Source organism: Lithobates pipiens, unplaced genomic scaffold (genome assembly GCF_037356315.1).
Source record: "Lithobates pipiens isolate NorthernLeopardFrog02 unplaced genomic scaffold, aLitPip1_a1.2 Scaffold_13, whole genome shotgun sequence".
NCBI classification, from domain to species: domain Eukaryota; kingdom Metazoa; phylum Chordata; class Amphibia; order Anura; family Ranidae; genus Lithobates; species Lithobates pipiens.
In genome coordinates this window covers 455,623,623-455,643,873 of record NW_027507718.1, presented here as the reverse complement: position 1 = coordinate 455,643,873, position 20,251 = coordinate 455,623,623, and the positions used below count along the sequence as shown (strand labels likewise).

Here is a 20,251-nt window from a genome sequence, read left to right as displayed (position 1 = left end):
TCCCGCCCACAGAAGCCTAAGCCCCACCCACCACATGACAAGTTATTAAAGTATCTTAGAAATGATAGTTATAGATAGATACTTAGTCACTGGCGATCTTCTTATGATCTTATAGTTTCTTGGTTTGCTTCTACCTACTTGGGAAAATCACTCCTTCTGTTAAATTATACATAATAAATATAATAATTAACCTGGCCATGACAGCGTTTTGATGCTGCACTGCTGTTTGTGCTCAATAAAGAATTAAGAAGAAGCAATCGAGTTTCCAGCATTCTTTTAGTGTGACAGGTTGTATACCTGGATGCCTACTGTGGAGATATCACCTGCACAGCCCTAGAGGCACAAATTGTCAGGTGGTTTAAATCTCCGGCAACTTCCAAAAGTTGTAGAATGCTGTATATTCTGAGAAGGGATAAGATTTGTATAACCTCGGGTTCAAGGCAGATCTCTGGGATTCACATTTGGGTCGAATCATGAACTACTGGGAAATATATTTGCTTTTTTGCCTCAGAAATTAGAATCGAACTACAATGCATTGCTTAAAGTGGCTTTAAGAATAGAAAAATTCTGCATGAATCTAATAAGCTGCCAACATCTCCACTAGACATAAAAGGTAAGTACAAATAAAAATAAAATAATTGTGGAGCTCAAAATGGTGACAAAAATTGTTAGTGACCAAAAATATAAACATCAAAAAAGATAAACCAGAAGCAACAATATCATATAAATTAATATAACAATATATGTTGTGTATGAACAAAATAAACTCAAGGTGAATGTTCCAAAAGCGAATGAATCAAAAACTTAAAATAGTTCTTGAATAAACAAGAGAATGCAGCTCAAAGGTGAATCTTGTGTAGGGAAAAGTCTCTCACACTCCTCCCGGAGAAGTCAAACTGAATCTTTTGTATAAACAAAGAATAAGGTGGTAAGCTTACCAGACTTGGTGGACTCATATACTATACAGCATAGGAGTCAAACAGGCATTCACGAGGAATACCTCAACAGGATTCAGCATGCAAAGTTGATGATCTATGAATGGGCCACTTCCGATATCGACAGAGGGGGTCCACTGTCAGAAAATGAGCTCCATAAGATGCAGTGATCCACATCAAATGTGAACTTGGTGATCCATAAAGATGGGTATAAAAACATAAAAATCACACATGGGGGTTATTTACTGAAGGCAAATCCACTTTGCACTACAAGTGCACTTGAAAGTGCAGTCACTGTAGATTGGAGGGGACAATAAAAAACAGCATTTTAGCTTGTTACATGATTGGATGATAAAATCAGCAGAGTTTCCCCTCATTTCAGATGTACCCCTTAGATTTACAGCGACTGCACTTCCAAGTGGACTTTAAGTGCACTTTTCAAGTGTACTTGCAGTGCAAAGTGGATTTGCCTTTCGTAAATAACCCCCATAGTGTAATGCCCTGTACACACGGTCGGTCCATCGGATTTTTTCCGATGGATTTTGTGCCAAAATTGTCTTGCATACACACAGTCAGATAAAGTTGTCGGAAAATCCAATCGTTCGGAACGAGGTGATGTTCGTTGCATACGACGGGATTATGTAAAGGCTAGTAGCCAATAGCTTTGGTCTCCTAATTTAATCTGAGCAGGCGTGGCACTTTGTATTCTCTAGAAACGATTGGAAAAAGTCAGTTCGGATTTTGTTGTCAGAAAATTTTAGATCCAGCTCTCAAACTTTTTCAGTAGGGATTTCCAATGGAAAAAGTCCAATAGAGCCCACACACGATCGGATTTTCCGACAACATAATCTGATCGGACCTTTTCCGATCGTGTGTACAGGGCATAACAATGTATAGAGGGTTTTTTCTAAAACATCAGGTCGACAACCCAAAAAAGGTCCATACAAGGCTGGCAACATATGGTTATAAAAAAACAAACTACTGCACATTGTTTTTTATAATCATATGTTACCAGCCTTGTATGGAACTTGATTTGATGTAAACAGATCTTTTGAATCTGATGTAAACAGATCTTTTGAAAGATCTAGAATGCTGCATTCAAATTATGTATTAGATAGTACAGGACAGTGTTGATGTGTTTTAATTGCAGATTTTTCCATGCATTACAATGTACCTGTTATGAATTATTATTATTTTTATTTTTTTTAAACAGGATTTGCATAGTATAGTGCCAATAGTTTGCACAGCACTTTACAAAGTAAGGGAGGTAGTACAGTTACAATACAATTCAATACAAAAAGGTTAGTGGGCCCTTGATCTTGAGAGCTTACAATCTGTAGAGTAGGATCAAATGATACAAAAGGTAATAACTATGGGGGAATGAGCTGATGGAGAAAGTAAAATTCCAATCATTAGGTAGAGAAGGGAGAGACTCTGGAGAAATCCTGGAGACAAGGGAGCTAGAGAGCAGGAGGTCTTGGGAGGAGAGAATACGCTAAGCCAGAGAGCACATTATTAGAGTGTATGACTATATAACCTTCAATCCTGTTAGAGTTATCATTTGAATATGAACAGAGCAGCAAGGTAGAGAATAAATGGTGAGTATCTGGTGCCCAGTAGTAGATGACTTGAGTGACCCTGTTATTTTACCCTGCAGTGAAAAGGTTAGTGACACTTTATAGAAGGTTTGGCACAGGTTATAAAAATCATAATATGTAATTTATGATGAATTTGTAGTAATTATAAGAAAAGGACAGTACATAGCTGCCAATACACTGCCACCAATCAGTAGGCTAGTGATGGGAGTTGTAAATTTAGAGTAGAGAGCCTCCTCACATACACTTCACAACTGGTTTATGTATTCCATCTCCATACTGTTGTGGTCAGCATTATCTGTGTGAGCTTTAGTATTCTCAGTCTGTTCAACAGTCTCCTCTGGACTTGAATATTTCTCTGACTCTTTGAATGCTGAAGATGTTTTATTCATTTTGGCAAAAGCTTGGTCAATTTCACTAAATGTTTTGTTTTTCGTTTCAGGTAAAACGAAATAGAGGTAGAGGGCACCAACCAAGCTGATCGAAGCAAAGACCACGAAACAGTAATTGTCCAAGCCGTCCTATGGAGACAAGAAATATGAGATACAGTAGGTAACGTGGAATATCATATATATATATATTTCACATAGGTTTATTGTAGTCCTGTGTTGGGCACCAATACCCATACTGTATATTACCAAACGTATTGGGACACTTGCCTTTACATGTACATGAACTTTAATGGCATTCCAGTCTTAGTCCGTAGGGTTCAATATTGAGTTGGCCCACCCTTTGCAGCTATAACAGCTTCAGCTCATCTGGGAAGGCTGTCCACAAGGTTTAGGAGTGTCTATGGGAATGTTTGACCATACTTCCAGAAGCGTATATGTGAGGTCATATGCTCACGAGAAGGCCTGGCTCGCAGTCCCCACTCTAATGCATCCCAAAGGTTTTCTGTCAGGTTGAGGTCAGGATTCTGTGCAGACCAGTGAAGTTCCTCCGCCCCAAACTTGCTCAGACATGTCTTTATGGACCTTGCTTTGTGCACTGGTCATAATCATTTGGTGGAAGGGGGGGGGATATGGTGTGTTTTTTTTTCAGGGGTTGGTCTTTGGGAGGGAACCAATCTCACACTCTGATTGAGTGCTTCTGTTAGTATACCGCTTCCTAAGTCTGAATATAGATATCAGATATTCCAACCGCTCACAAGCACAAAACAAGATGACACTTGCTTAGCTGCTCAACCTGGACTGATTTATTAGAACCAAAATGCCAAGTATTTATGATACAGTAGAAGACTAAAACCTAACCTAATTAGCATGAGCTAATTATCTAAATCAACACTCAGACTAGTTGACTGAGGGATAAGACTTTTTGGCTCCTAGCTCACAAATAATTCAATAAACATTACCATAAACATCAACACAGGGTTAATTAGCCCAAACAACAATGTGTGGAATACTATTACAAGCCAGACTAGACTCATTTACATTATACAAGCCAACAGACAGGTGGCTGGAGTTCATGACATTAGCATCTGACAGTGTGTGTCCCAACAGCATGAGGCAACACACATTATATGTACATATATACAGCATTGAATCTGACTAGCACAGATTATAGTGGGGTTCTCATTCACCCTGTGCCCCTTAAAATCCAGGGCCCATAATCAGTCTGCAAGAGGCTCGCATTCAGTCCTCTCAAAAAGCCCGTGTCCCGACTAGGTCTGTCACACATCTCCCCTTTCGGCAGGAGACTAACACAGGAGGAGCCCCCAGATGGGTTGACTCCGAAGTTAGTCAGGGGTTCCAGTCCTCTAATGCTTGTATCCACACAGTACCCCAAACAAATTGTCCCAAACAGAGTATTCCTCACCCAGCCAACCTCTGCCTCTCTCAGAGAACATGCCTGATGCTGGGGAGAGGTGTGGACCGCCCCTTCTCCCTGGAATCCTTTCAGCCACTGGAGAGAAGACAGGGTGGTTGGGCTCAGTCCGCCATGCTGTTGGGCATCTGGGCCTACTGCCCAGAATCCCTGGGGTATACAGGTGGAGACTGAAGTCCCATCCATCTTTACAGAAAATCTGTCCTCTGTTTGTTGTGGGCAGAGGCCAGCAGCGCTCTGTTCCGTTGCCAACAGTTCAGCAGGGTGTAGGAGCTTCTCTACATCATCTGCTCCAGCTAACTGTTGGGGAGAGAGGCTGACTGCCCCAGCTCCCTGGAACTCCACAGTTGTTGCCGGTGCTGGGCAGAGGTTGGTAGCACTCTGTCCGGTTGCTAGCACTTCTACTGGTGTTCTGTTAGTGGAGACCACAGGCCCATCCACTGACAACAGATCACGCTGCAGTTGTGAGGTGACGACTGCATTCTCTCCTTGGATCCTGATCTTCAGCTCGTAATAGACTGCCATCCCCTCACCTTCGGCCTCCAGAAGTGCTGCAGGTGTGTGGCAGAGGTCTTGGACCCTCTGTCCGGTTTCCAACACTCCTGGGGGTTTGCTAGGTGGTTCCTCCTCTACAGAAACGTCTATTAAATCCCCAGTCTCTGGAATTGCTAAAAGTGTGGGACAGAGGTCTTGGACCCTCTGTTCAGTTACCAGATCTTCAGCTGGAGAAGTTTGTTGCAACTCCATAGATGCTGCTGGCAGAAAATCACATGTCCCTGTCAGTGTTTTGGGAGAAAGGCTGACTACCTCTTCTCTCAAGAAGGCCAAAGCCACTGTGGGTGCTGGGCAGAAATTAGCAGAAATCTGCCCTGTTGTCAGAACTTCAGGTTTGGGGACGACAATCTCCGGAGTTTCCACTGCCGATTCTCTGGCATGCTGCTGAACGTGTTCTAGCAGTTTCCTGTATGCCCTTTTCAGATTCTGTTCCTTCCTTAACAAATGGTCCAGATCAGGTTTAAGCTCTGAGACCCCTGCAAGACCGAGCATAGCCTCTCCATATTCTCGTAAGTCCTCAAGGGTAGGTTCCCCTTCTTCGGCAAACACAAAACGATCTGTAGGGCTCTCCCACAGCAATCCAGGGCCTCCAAAGTCATATTCCTCCAGAGAGTATTCTCTTGTCTCCTCTAATTATCCCTGCTCTGTGTGCGATTGCAGAGCCCGGTAATGATTGTCCAGCTCTATCGCCTGCTGGACCAGCCTGTCCAACTCAGTCACCCATTGCTCCTGTGGTCGATCTCCCAGGAATGCCATCCGCAATGCCCGTTGGTCACTGGCCCGTTGCTCTTGGGTTGGAAAGCACTTGCCCTGCTTTATACCAGCGAGCTGGAGGGCTCCAATCCAGAGCTCCACCCGAATCCGCTGCCTGAGCTCCAGGTATTCATCCTCAGACACAGTCCTGGTGTATGCTGAAAGGACGATCCACAGCAGCCCCCCGAGAACTCTGATGCCAGGTCCATATCTCCGCTGGGGTGACTTAAGTATGCTATCCTGATCTTGGATCCCAGTGGAGGTTTGGATGTCCCAGACTGCAGGAAGCAACCCACTGCTTGCCACCAATGTGACGGAACCAATCCCACACTCCGATTGAGTGCTTCCGTCAGTATACGGCTTCCTAAGTCTGAATGTAGATATCAGATATTACAACCGCTCACAAGCACACAACAAGATGACACTTGCTTAGCTGCTCAACCTGGACTGATTTATTAGAACCAAAATGCCAAGTATTTATAATACAGTAGAAGACTAAAACCTTACCTAATTTGCATGAGCTAATTATCTAAATCAACACTCAGACTAGTTGACTGAGGGATAAGACTTTTCGGCTCCTAGCTCACTAACAATTCAATAAACATTACCATAAACATCAACACAGGGTTAATTAGCCCAAACAACAATGTGTGGAATACTATTACAAGCCAGACTAGACCCATTTACATTATACAAGCCAACAGACAGGTGGCTGGAGTTCATGACATTAGCATCTGACAGTGTGTGTCCCAAAAGCATGAGGCAACACACATTATATATACATATATACAGCATTGAATCTGACTAGCACAGATTATAGTGGGATTCTCATTCACCCTGTGCCCCTTAAAATCCTGGGCCCATAATCAGTCCGCAAGAGGCTCGCATTCAGTCCTCTCAAAAAGCCTGTGTCCAGGTGAGGTCTGTCACAGTCTTGGCCCCTTAGTTCCAGTGAATGGAACTCCTAAGGTTCCTAAGGCGTCAGCATACAAAGACACTTTGGACAATTTCATGCTCCCAACTTTGTAGGAACAGTTTGGGGATAGCCCCTTCCTGTTTCAACATGGCCTGCACAGAGTTCTGACCTCAACCGGATAGAACACCTTTAGGATGAATTAGAGTGGAGACTGCAAGCCAGGCCTTCTTGTCCAACATCAGTGCCTGACCTCACAAATGCACTTCTGGAAGAATGGTCAAACATTCCCATAGACACACTCCTAAACTTTGGGGACAGCCTTCCCAGAAGAGTTGAAGCTGTTATAGCTGCAAAGGGTGGGCCAACTCAGTATTGAACCCTACGGACTAAGACTGGGATGCCAAGTTCATGTATGTGTAAAGGTAGGCTTCCCAATTCCTCTGGTAATATAGTGTATGTACAGTAATGGTAGGTTATCCTCGCGCTATAGTGGTAAAGTTAGAGCAGGTTGGTGTGGTTGCAGCAAAAAACACCGACAGAGGTGCAAACCCTCCCCTCAAAGTGACAGTAAATAAAAATATAGATGGTGTTGCGCTCCACACCAAATGAATTAAATCTAATAACACAATTACTAAATAATCGCATAAAATCTTGAAAACGCACTCATGTGATTAAAATTAAAATCACTAAATAATCGCATAAAATCTTGAAAACGTGCTCATGCGATTAAAAATTCCATTAATTCTAAGATAAATACCAGGTGAATAATACAGTGCTTGAAATAAAACTATTTCCTACTAATATTCATAAAATGAAGAAGCTAAAATGATCTATACAATCGTGATAAAGTGACAAAAAAAGAAACGCAAATCTTAAAATTGTCAAAAGAATCGTGACATCAAACAAATCTGTGTCAGTCCATGAAAGTGCATCCAAGTGCCAACATATGTGCCAAAAAAAAAAAAAAAAAATTATATATGATAATAAATACACAATAAAAATATATAAAACGGTGTGTGAAAAAAAAAAAAAAAAAAATAAAAAATTATTATCGCAGAGTATAAAAGATAATAGTCCAGCAAACGTGATAAAAAATGTCTCTAAAAAAGTATAAAAAAGCTAAATCATAAAGTTCATGCAGGAAATGAAATAAATCCACGCTGTGCTATGTGAAGAAATTAATCCTATGAACAACCCCGGTATGATTCCACCAGTGATTTTGCAGCTCCTTAAACGTGGGTGCTCACACACTGAGTGCAGTGGGTACCTTACCTCACTGCTGTCAGTAAGACAGCAATATGCTCCAGTGCAACGGTTGTGTCCTCAAATGGGGTGTATATCCTCAGTGGGTGTAGGGAAACTTCAAAACTTTGCGGTGTATATCCTAAATGTAGTATGGGCGCCCCCAAAACCTTTTCCTCCAGATATTCCGCAAGGGATCGCAAGTCAGACCCAAGAAAGAAAGAGGAGGATACCGGAAGTGACGTCCGGGGTACGAACGAGGAAGCCGTTCGTTGTCTGTTAGTGAAAAAAACGTTTGATTTTTACTGCATAAATGTGAGTACCCAGGACTTAGTTCCTTTTTATAATAAAGTATTTGTGTGAACGTACTTCACCATTGGAGCCCCCCTTCTTTCTTTCTTGGGTCTGACTTGCGATCCCTTGCGGAATATCTGGAGGAAAAGGTTTTGGGGGCGCCCATACTACATTTAGGATATACACCGCAAAGTTTTGAAGTTTCCCTACACCCACTGAGGATATACACCCCATTTGAGGACACAACCGTTGCACTGGAGCATATTGCTGTCTTACTGACAGCAGTGAGGTAAGGTACCCACTGCACTCAGTGTGTGAGCACCCACGTTTAAGGAGCTGCAAAATCACTGGTGGAATCATCCCGGGGTTGTTCATAGGATTAATTTCTTCACATAGCACAGCGTGGATTTATTTCATTTCCTGCATGAACTTTATGATTTAGCTTTTTTATACTTTTTTAGAGACATTTTTTATCACGTTTGCTGGACTATTATCTTTTATACTCTGCGATAATAATATTTTTTTATTTTTTATTTTTTATTTTTTTATTTTTTTCACACACCGTTTTTATATATTTTTATTGTGTATTTATTATCATATATAATTTTTTTTTTTTTTTTTTTTTTTTTGGCACATATGTTGGCACTTGGATGCACTTTCATGGACTGACACAGATTTGTTTGATGTCACGATTCTTTTGACAATTTTAAGATTTGCGTTTCTTTTTTTGTCACTTTATCACGATTGTATAGATCATTTTAGCTTCTTCATTTTATGAATATTAGTAGGAAATAGTTTTATTTCAAGCACTGTATTATTCACCTGGTATTTATCTTAGAATTAATGGAATTTTTAATCGCATGAGCACGTTTTCAAGATTTTATGCGATTATTTCGTGATTTTAATTTTAATCACATGAGTGTGTTTTCAAGATTTTATGCGATTATTTAGTAATTGTGTTATTAGATTTAATTCATTTGGTGTGGAGCGCAACACCATCTATATTTTTATATAGTGTATGTACAGCCCTTCAAATTTAACTAGTACAATTTAGCAAAACAGCAAAAGTTTAAGTGGATTTCTGAGGCTAGTGAAATATTCACTAAAGGATAAAGTATATAGGGGTATATAATTTGCTAAAGGCAAACAAGCTGTTTGGGAGGTTTTTCTTTGCAAATAATACCCAATCACGTGCAAGGAAAGTAAGAAAAAACAAACAAACAAAAAAAATTATATTTTCTCTTGATGATGATGATCATGATTGAATGATGAAACTCAGTAGTACTTTCCTAATGCACCAAGTTAAAGCAGTTTTAAACTTTTACATAGACCCACTAAAGTGACTGACAGAGAGGAAACAAATCCTCCCACATAAATTGTACCTGTGTATTCACAAACATCACATCCATTTGAAGTGCAGAATTTACACAGGATCTTTCAACTCTGAAAAGCAAGAGCCAGGGAGCTGAAGTTAAGCGAGCTCTGAGAGCCGATTGGAGGAAAGGGACCCCCCCCCCTCCACACAGCTCACAGGAACAGAGCCTGAGGCTGTCAAACTGCTATATATGGCAGTTGTTAGTATTTTTTTTTCTTATTTAAAGAAAAAAAATGAGGTACATAGGGTAATCATCTGTTTTGAGAAGTGAAAGAAGAAAACCTTAATAACACAAAAATCTAAGAAAAAAATTGTTTTCCATTTTTTATTTGGTAATAACAAATTAAATTAACTATCTATCTATCTATCTATCTATCTATCTATCTATCTATCTATCTATCTATCTATCTATCTATCTATCTATCTCTATATAAAATAACCATTTAAGACTGTTCTCATATCTTTGTAATGCCACCGTTCCTTCTCTTTCTATTCCAAATATATAGAACAAATTGATATTAAAACAAAAAACGATTTGACCCCATCACCTGCCTGCTAACAATTGTACTGGTGCAAAATAAATTTGGCAGAGAGAATGGCAAACCTTAGATTAAATAATCACAGAGGTCATTAGCACAGTGTCTTGAGACAATAATTAACATGACAGCGCCTCGAGGAATCTTTGAAACAATTCTATGCAATACATAAATATCAAATAAATTGCTCTTGCACACAGGGTCACAAGTGTTACTAGGAGGTTATTGAAGGACATAAATGTTTATTGCCCAGGGCTGAAAGTGTACTCTCGGAACAATGACAAATCCTACAAACATTCGGATTGTAAATATTGCACACATTTTACTGGTAGCCATTTCATTATCATATAACAGAGATATACAGTATGCTGTATGGGTTCCTCTACTAAAGCAGCCCATACATGCATGGCTCCCTGCTGTGAAATGTAAAAGCTGGCCATAAATTACATTTTTTTCTGTTCAATTTCCTTCAGATTTACCTTCAGCTATACAGTTCAAGGGCCTGCCTGATTGCATACAAAATGAAAGTGTTTAGGTTTGATGATGTTGGTAAATCTAAAGGAAAATTGTACAAGAGTAATGTATTATGTATGGACAGCCAAAGTGTAAAGTGTAGTAACGCAAAGTAGGCAATCACAAATAAAGCCTCGTACACACAATCAGATTTTCAGCAGACAAAACCTCTGACTTTTTGTCTGAAGGGCATTAGCCAGGAACTTGTCTTGCATACAAACGGCAAGGAATTGTCGGCCAACAAACATGAACGTAGTGATATACTACGTTGTTTTTCAGCTCTTTAGCACCACCCTTTGGGCTCCTTCTGCTAATTTTGTGTTAGTAGAAGTTTGATGAGTGTTGATTTGCACTTTTCATTTCGAGCCTTTCAGTTAGTTTCTGAACGCCCGTTCGTCAACCAGCCATGTTGTGGAATCAGAGGAGATAACGTGTTATTTATTATTGGCCTTGGAGTTATTGCTTTGACCCAAGTCCAGTCCAGGAACAGGAAGAGGAGGAATTCTTGGACAAAAAATTGGTTGCTTTTTTAATCGTGACCAATTATGTCATATGCATTTGCTGCGGGAGCTCCAGGAGAATAATCGAGATGATTTTTGAAATTATCTCCGGATGACGGACCCCTGCTTTCACCAACTCTTGGCATTGTTGACCCCCTATATCAGGAAGCAGGACACATGCATGAGGCTTTTATTTTATTTTTTGGTTGAATAATAATTGATTTAATTTGGTATATTTTCTATATTTTTTGAATGCATAGAATGCACTTTTTGGTTAAATTCTATTGGCAGAGAGCATGTCTAACTTTATTTGTTTTTTAATGCACAATAAAAAAATTGTGGAGAATAATACTTGGCTATGTGTTTTACTTCAAATGGCAGTTTGGGATTAGGCAGTTACATTTTAAAAATACAATGTAAAATTAACAAGGGACACCAACATAGTTGTATCCAAACAAAGTTGTCGGAAGCTGCACATAGAGATTTCTTATTGACCCTACATCTCTCCATAAAGAGGACCCTATTCCTATTACAAGGGATGTTTACATTCCTTGTAATAGGAATAAAAGTTATCAAAAATATTTTTTTAAAAGAGAAAATGTAAAAAAATCTAAAATTTAAGTCAAATAAAGAATAAAAAACTCAAAAAGTTAAAGTATCCCCGTCCCCGCGTGCTCGGCACAGAAACGTAAAATGTAAGTCACGCCAACATATGTAAACAGCGTTCAAATCACACATGTGAAGCATCGCCACAGAGCGAGAGTAACAATTTTAGTCTGAGATCTCCTCTGTAACTCTAAACATGTAACCTGTAATAAACTTTAAAGTGTTGCCTATGGAGATTTTTAAGTACTGAAGTTTGGCGCCATTCCACAATTTTAAAATGTGATATATTAGGTATCTATTTACTCGGCGTAACATCATCTTTCACATTATACAAAAAAATGGGCTAACTTTACTGTTTTTTTTTTTTTTTTAATTCACAAAAACTTTTTTTTTTCCAAAAAAAATCGCTTGAAAAATCGCTGCACGAATACCGTGTGACATAAAAAGTTACAATGACCGCCATTCTTTTCCCTAGGGTCTCTGCTAAATAAATCTATATAATTTTTGGGGGTTTTGAGTAATTTTATAGGAAAAAAAATTATGATTTTTATATGTAAGAGTGAAGTGCCAAAATTGGCCCGGACGGGAAGAGGTTAAATGCATGTAGGCATTTTAAATACTTGTATTTTCTGTCTTTTTACTTGCATTTATTTATTTGTTGGCACAGCCTCTTTAAACTACAAGATGCTCTGAACTTCTTTTATTTACTTCCTTTTGGCCTGTTAGATGTTACTGTTGTATGTGTTCGATAAGTGCAAAAATCTGGTGATCCTGCCAGAAATCGTGTTACCTGATACCTTTTTGTGCTCTCTGCCCGTGCTGCATTATTATCAGTTGGCATTGTTTCCTGCTTTCTCTGTAGACTTTTATACCCCTGTCATGTTCTTGGACAATCAACTGTCTTGACACATTTTATGACAATGCAACAAATGTCAAGTTCTGTTCCCAACAATTATATGAACTGGGGTAGCCAATTGAATGTCAACATTACAGAGCAAGCCTAGTTGAATGTGACTCTCTTACCAACTTGACACCTTGTTACCCATTTATTCTAAAGCCTCATGTCTGTTTACATTGCTTTATTAGGCTTTATATACTTTGCTCTTTTTTGCTTCTCATTTGTATTTTGATAATTTTCCTCTTGAACACATCTTACAGAAAAGTGTAGAAGATGGCAAGAAACCTCCTGCCACATGCATGCAGACAACCAGGGCTCCATGGACCACATTTGGTAAAACCTTGGTCTACTACAGGGATCCATCATGAGAGAGTGTAAAAGTGGAATGTGCAAATCTCATGCTGGACAATCAAAAAAACACAATAGACCCAGTTTCACATGGGCCATGGAGGAACTAACAGACCAGGCATGAGCACTTCCAAGCGTTTACCATTGCAATATCTGCCCTTTCTCCGTAGGAAACAATGTTTAACTATGCATGCTCCACAAAAGCCAGGTCACCGAGAAAAGTGGCTACAGTTCTTGGTCACATTGCACTTAAGCAGGGATGGAACATTATGCAAACAAGAGTCTTTAAGGTGAGAACATTTTTGGTCTGTAACTTTAAAGAAACTGTCAGGGAAAAATAAAAAAAAATGGCATCAAGTACTTAGAGATGCCTATACACAGTACCTGCATCAGCCTCCGAAAGCCTGCAGGTATGGCTCAATACCACACCACTCTTACAGACAAAGCTTTGACTTTTCCAGTTAGTATTAGAAAATGCGGCTACCTACCACTTCAACACACCTCTACTGGCCCAACACTAGGATGGGCTTCCCTACGGGCCAATAGAAATGCACAGGAGAGAAGAAGGGGCAGGAAGCACACTGGTCAGTTGGTTAGCACTTCTGCCTAGCAGCGCTAGGGTCATTGGTTTGAATCTCAACCATGGCACTACCTGCCTAGCCTAGAGCTCGCATGTTCTCCCTGTGCCTGTGTGGGTTTCCTCCAGGTACTCTGGTTTCCTCCCACACTCCAAAGATATGCTGGTAGGTTAATGTAGCTAAACGGCCGGGTGGGAGCTTTACCGTTCTGAGTGGAGGTACCCACACGTCCCTCAAAACAGGAGGCCGTGTGATCCTGTGATCTTCTGACACAGCCAAACACATATAGGGATATGGGCACTGTGATTGGCCCTTCTGATCATGTAATGGCTGTATCCAATCACAGTGTACACAGAGACACATGTCTCTGTGTTAGTTCTCCCTGCTGAGCTAAGTTGGGGGGTGGGGGAGCAGGGGTTGCTGTAGCTCTTTGTGCATGTGTTGATTTCACATATAGAGCTGTCACAGATCACCCAGATTGCAGTCATCCCCACACAGTACACTAATCACTACTGTCCCTGTCCCATGAACATATAACCCAGTGCACAAAACATCTGTCACAGTTTCTAGCACCAGACCTCCTGTATAAATCTAAACAGGTACAATATGGAAAAGACACATATAGGAGAGATGTAAGGAGCTGCACACCCTGGAAATGAATAATATGGAAGAGTTTTCCCTAGTGGGGCTTTAAAACAGCAATATAACAGGGTCAAAGGAATTGTTTCTTAATTGATATATAAAGAGTTGTTTATTAAAAAATGTCCAATGTCATGGTATAGTTGAATACGATGTATACAATATAAAATCTAGTCCAATTATTACAATACATGCTCCACAATCCAATAAGCAAACAAACACATTTGTGCACAATGATATTGGACATTTTTTTAATAATGTGTTTGTTTGCTTATTGGATTGTGGAGCATGTATTGTAATAATTGGACTAGATTTTATATTGTATACATCGTATTCAACTATACCATGACATTGGACATTTTTTAATAAACAACTCTTTATATATCAATTAAGAAACAATTCCTTTCACCCTGTTATATTGCTGTTTTAAAGCCCCACTGGGGAAAACTCTTCCATATAACTCTTAGGCCGCGTACACACGGGCGGACTGTTCGCCCAACTTTGTTTGTCAAACAGTTTCGGCAAACAGTCCGCTCAAAATTAGCATGGACGGACATGGCCACACACGGCACTTTTTGAGCGGACTGTTTCAGCGAACTGTTTGCCAAACAGTTCGCTCAACTTTTGAAATGAACGGACTCGCCCACGTAAGGCGGAGGCAAATCCGCCCATTTCGAGCGCGTGTACAGGTAGGCGGGGCCCGCGAAGGAGACGTCGCGGGCTCCGCCGCCTGGAATGGACTTAAAGGGGTCCCCCCAAAGTCCACAACAGACCCTTGTCCGAGCACGCTACCCGGCCGGCCAGGAAAGGGGGGCGAGCGAGCGCGCCCCCCCTCCTGAGCCGTACCAGGCCGCGTGCCCTCAACATGGGGGGGTGCCTTGGGGAAGGGGGGGCCGCGCGGCCCCCCCACCCCAAAGCACCTTGTCCCCATGTTGATGAGGACAAGGGCCTCTTCCCGACAACCCTGGCCGTTGGTTGTCGGGGTCTGCGGGCGGGGGGCTTATCGGAATCCGGGAGCCCCCTTTAAGAAGGGGGCCCCCGGATACCGGCCCCCCACCCTATGTGAATGAGTATGGGGTACAATGTACCCCTACCCATTCACCTGTGAAATAAAGTACAAAAAAAAACACAACACAGAGAAAAAATATTTTATTGCACAGCTCCGGGGGTCTTCCGTCTTCGGGGGTCTTCTCGCCGGACTCCTCCGCTATCTTCGTGTAGCTCTTTTACTAGCGGAGGAGCCCGGCTTTCTTCCTCCCCGCCGCCGGCCTCTTCTCCCGACTTCGGGGGTCTTGTCCCCCTCTTCGGTTCTTCTGCCGGGCCACCGCGCCTTCTTGTAGCTCTTTTGCAGGCGGTGGCCCGGTCTTCTGTCGCCGCTGCCTTCCGTTCTTCTGTCGCCGCCTTCGGTTCTTCTGCCGGGCCACCGCGCCTTCTTGTAGCTCTTTTACAGGCGGTGGCCCGGTCTTCTGTCGCCGCTGTCGCTGTCGCCGTCGCCGCCTTCCGTTCTTCTTCTTCTTCTTGTTCTTCTTCTTCTTCCCCAGGAGATGTTGACACGTCGCTCTCTCCGGCCGGAATGCCAGAGCCGCGCTGTGCGGTCACTTATATAGTGACAATGGGGCGGTGTCACATGGTATATGACACATGGGTTGGTCACATGGGTTGATGTCACATGGGGACTATGACATCGTAAGGGGGCGGGGTCACCATGTGACCAACCCATGTGACATATACCATGTGACACCGCCCCATTGTCACTATATAAGTGACCGCACAGCGCGGCTCTGGCATTCCGGCCGGAGAGAGCGACGTGTCAACATCTCCTGGGGAAGAAGAACAAGAAGAAGAAGAAGAACGGAAGGCGGCGACGGCGACAGCGATATCGGCGACAGAAGACCGGGCCACCGCCTGTAAAAGAGCTACAAGAAGGCGCGGTGGCCCGGCAGAAGAACCGAAGGCGGCGACAGAAGAACGGAAGGCAGCGGCGACAGAAGACCGGGCCACCGCCTGCAAAAGAGCTACAAGAAGGCGCGGTGGCCCGGCAGAAGAACCGAAGGCGGCGACAGAAGAACGGAAGGCAGCGGCGACAGAAGACCGGGCCACCGCCTGCAAAAGAGCTACAAGAAGGCGCGGTGGCCCGGCAGAAGAACCGAAGAGGGGGACAAGACCCCCGAAGTCGGGAGAAGAGGCCGGCGGCGGGGAGGAAGAAAGCCGGGCTCCTCCGCTAGTAAAAGAGCTACACGAAGATAGCGGAGGAGTCCGGCGAGAAGACCCCCGAAGACGGAAGACCCCCGGAGCTGTGCAATAAAATATTTTTTCTCTGTGTTGTGTTTTTTTTTGTACTTTATTTCACAGGAGAATGGGTAGGGGTACATTGTACCCCATACTCATTCACATAGGGTGGGGGGCCGGTATCCGGGGGCCCCCTTCTTAAAGGGGGCTCCCGGATTCCGATAAGCCCCCCGCCCGCAGACCCCGACAACCAACGGCCAGGGTTGTCGGGAAGAGGCCCTTGTCCTCATCAACATGGGGACAAGGTGCTTTGGGGTGGGGGGGCCGCGCGGCCCCCCCTTCCCCAAGGCACCCCCCCATGTTGAGGGCACACGGCCTGGTACGGCTCAGGAGGGGGGGCGCGCTCGCTCGCCCCCCTTTCCTGGCCGGCCGGGTAGCGTGCTCGGACAAGGGTCTGTTGTGGACTTTGGGGGAACCCCCAAGCCGATTTTTTTCGGCGTTGGGGTTCCCCTTTAAGCCCATTCCAGGCGGTGGAGCCCGCGACGTCTCCGTCGCGGGCCCCGCCTACCTTCACACGCGCTCGAAATGAGCAGACTTTCCTCCGAGCGGGAACAGTTTGCTCATTTCGAAAGTAGCCTACACACGGGCGGACTGTTCGCTCAAACACAGTTTCAGCGGACAGTTTTTCGGAATTTCCGAAAGACTTTGTCCGTCAAACTGTCCGCTGAAACTGTCCGCTGAAAGCCCACACACGAGCGGACTGTCCGCCCAAACACTGTTCAGCGGACAAGGTTGGGCGAACAGTCCGCCCGTGTGTACGCGGCCTTAAACTGGTAACCAATAAAGGCTTATAAAATGTCACCTATGGAGATTTTTTAATACCGAAGTTTGCCACCAATTCACAAGCATGCACAATTTTATAGCATGACATGTTTGATATCTATTTACTCAGCGCAACACCATATTTTATATTTGACCAACAATGTGGGTATTATATTTTCTGTGTTCATTGAAATTCATTAAAATGTATTTTTTTCTTTATTTTTCATCAAAAATGTATTCATGCACTAGTGTATAAAATTGCTTCAGAAAAACTGCTACGAAAATACCATGTGACGTAAACATTTTCAAAACCCTCCTTTTTTTAGCCTTTGCTAAAATAAAATATATAATGTTTGGGGGTTCTCAGTAATTTTCTAGTAAAGATCTTTACTTGCAAACAAAGAGCATCAGAAGAAGGCATGGTCTTAAAGCGGTAGTAAACCCGCAATTTTTTATTTATTTTTTTAAACCTGCAAAGCAAAATGCATAATGAGCTAGTATGCACCGCATACTAGCTCATTATGAAATACTTACCTTAGAACGAGGCCCCGACATCTGGCCCGATCCACGCCGAGGGAGCCGACATGCTCCCTCGGCGTCTCTTCCGGGTATCGCGGCTCCGGCGCTGTGAGTGGCCGGAGCCGCGATATCGTCACTCCCGCGCATGCGCGCGGGAGATTTCAGTCCGGCCGCACGAGCGCTGCCGGATTTTCACAGAGAGAACCCCCTTGTGCGCATGCGCCGCTGCAGCCAGCGGCGCATACCGAGGGGAATATCTCTTAAACCGTACAGGTTTAGGAGATATTTTTTTTACCTACAGGTAAGCCTTATTATAGGCTTTCCTGTAGGTAAAAGTTAAAAAAAATGACTATATAACCACTTTAAAGCGGATAATGGCTGTACTCCTTGGATGTTTGCGCATCTGTATGTGGCCAGGTTGAAAAAGTCTCAAACATGTGGTATCACCAAACTCAGGAGGAGTATCAGAATGTGTTTTGGGGGGTAGTTGCATGTATGCTTATGCCGTGTGAGAGAAATAACGTGTTAATATGAAATTTTTGTGAAAAAATAAATTACATTTCTTAATTTTCCAAAGAATTGTGGGGAAAAAATTACAACTTCAAAAAACGTCGCCATCCCTCTTACTAAATACATTGGATTGTCTACTTTCCAAAAGGGGGTAATTTGGATGATATTTTATTGTCTTGGCTTGTTAAGGCCTCAAGACGTCAGTACATCAGTTGTGATCACTTTTCAATAATTAGTACCACAGCTTGTAGACTCTAGACTTTCACACAGAACAAATAAAATACATTGATTTGGGTTATTTTAACCAAAGAAATGTGGCAGTATAAATTTTGGTCAAAATTTATGAAGAAAAATTACTTATTTGCAAAATTTTATAACAGAAATGACGAAAAATGTATTTTCTTTCCAAAATGTTCAGTCTTTTTTAATTTAAAGCACCCCAGAAGTGATTACCATATTTATCTGCGTATAACATGCACCCCAAGTTTAGGAGGGAATTTAAAAGAAAAAAACTTTTAGGAGGGAAGTTAAGGAAAAAAACTTACATTTAAATGCCCATCAATGCAGCCTTGTCCGTGTCATTTGCAGCCTTGCATTTAGCCTTGTCGGTCATTTGCAGCCTTGCATTTAGCCTTGTCAGTGTCATTTGCAGCCTTGCATTTAGCCTTGTCAGTGTCATTTGCAGCCTTCCATTTAGCCTTGTCAGTCATTTGCAGCCTTGTCTGTGCATTTACTATTTAAAAATGGCGCCGCCGAGATACAGAGCTGATGTCCTGTGTATCTCTGCGGCGCTCGGTAGTTCTCGGCCGTTCTTGGCGGCTTTCGGGTATTTTCGGCCGCACTCGGCCATTCTCAGCTATTTTTCGCCTTTCTCGGCTATTTTCAGCCACACTCAGCCGTTCTCGGTGGCTTTCTGCTTTCTGAAAGCCACCGAGAACGGCCGAGTGCGGCCGAAGATAGCAGAGAACGGCCGAGTGCGGCCGAAAATACTCAGAAGCCGCCAAGAACGACAGAAAGGCTTACAAACAGCGGGGGATCAGCGTATGACATGCACCCCCGATTTCCCCCTGATTTTAGGGGGAAAAAAGTGCATTTATACGCCGATAAATACGGTAAATACCACCAAAAGAAAGCATTATTTGTGTGGAAAAAAAAAAAGATAATTCTACGTGGGTGCAGTGTTGCATGACTGAGCAATTCTCATTCAAAGTGTGACAGCCGTGAAAGCTGAAAATTGGCCTGGGAAGGAAGGGAGTGAAAGTGTTCAGTATTGAGGTGGTTAATTTGGAATCTTAGATTGTAAGCTCCTTGAAGGTGGGGACAGATGTGAATGTGCAATATATATGTACAATATGTAAAGTGCTGTGTAAATTGACTGTGCTGTATAAGTACCTGTAATAAATAAGTGTTGAATCTTTGGAGTTGATTTACTAAAGGCAAATAGGCTGTGCACTTTGCAAAGTGCAATTGCATTCTGCAAGTGCAGATGCTCCAGAGCTTAGTAAATGAGCAGAAGCTCTGCTGACTTTCATCATCCAATAATGTGCAAGCAAAAATGTTTTTTTTTTTATTTCCCTTGCACATTATTGGGTATTCTTTGCAAAGTAAAGCTTTATCTCATATACTAAGCTTTGAAGCAACTGAACTTTGTAAAGTGCACAGTCTATTTGCCTTTATAAATCAACCCTTTTGTCTCATTCAACAGCATGCTATGCAGTCGTAACTGGAGGTATATACACCTCCAGCCACATGTATCTTAATTAAGCAACCTTATTTTTTTTAAAGGTTTTGTTTAACCAGGTGCTGCCTGTGTAATGCATTCTGTACATGTGGCAGCAAAAGGTTGGGCACTGCACATATGTGTTTCTGGCCAGCCAATGTTTGTGTGCTGAGAGCTACTTTTCAAATACAGCTCCCAATCCCCACTATAGATCAGTAGCTGGTGGGCCTGACCCCTGAACACGTGACCACTGTGACAGTCAATGACAGTGGTCACATGATCGTTGATCCTTCCCAAACTCTGGGTGTTCAGAACCTTTTGAAGGGTCGCAAGGATGGCTGAGA

At 42.6% G+C, this 20,251-nt stretch overlaps 1 protein-coding gene across 1 annotated transcript in view; it reads right to left on the bottom strand.

Annotated features, from left to right (window-relative positions):
- Window positions 1-2,060: 2,060 nt before the first annotated feature.
- The window catches only part of SLC2A9 (solute carrier family 2 member 9), a 593,533-nt gene continuing 575,342 nt past the window's right edge, over window positions 2,061-20,251 (bottom strand). Inside the window, exon 13 of the mRNA XM_077477785.1 lies at window positions 2,061-3,051. Within this exon, the coding sequence (XP_077333911.1) occupies window positions 2,779-3,051 (273 nt within the window). The 3' untranslated portion in view covers window positions 2,061-2,778. The remainder of the gene's footprint in view (window positions 3,052-20,251) is intronic.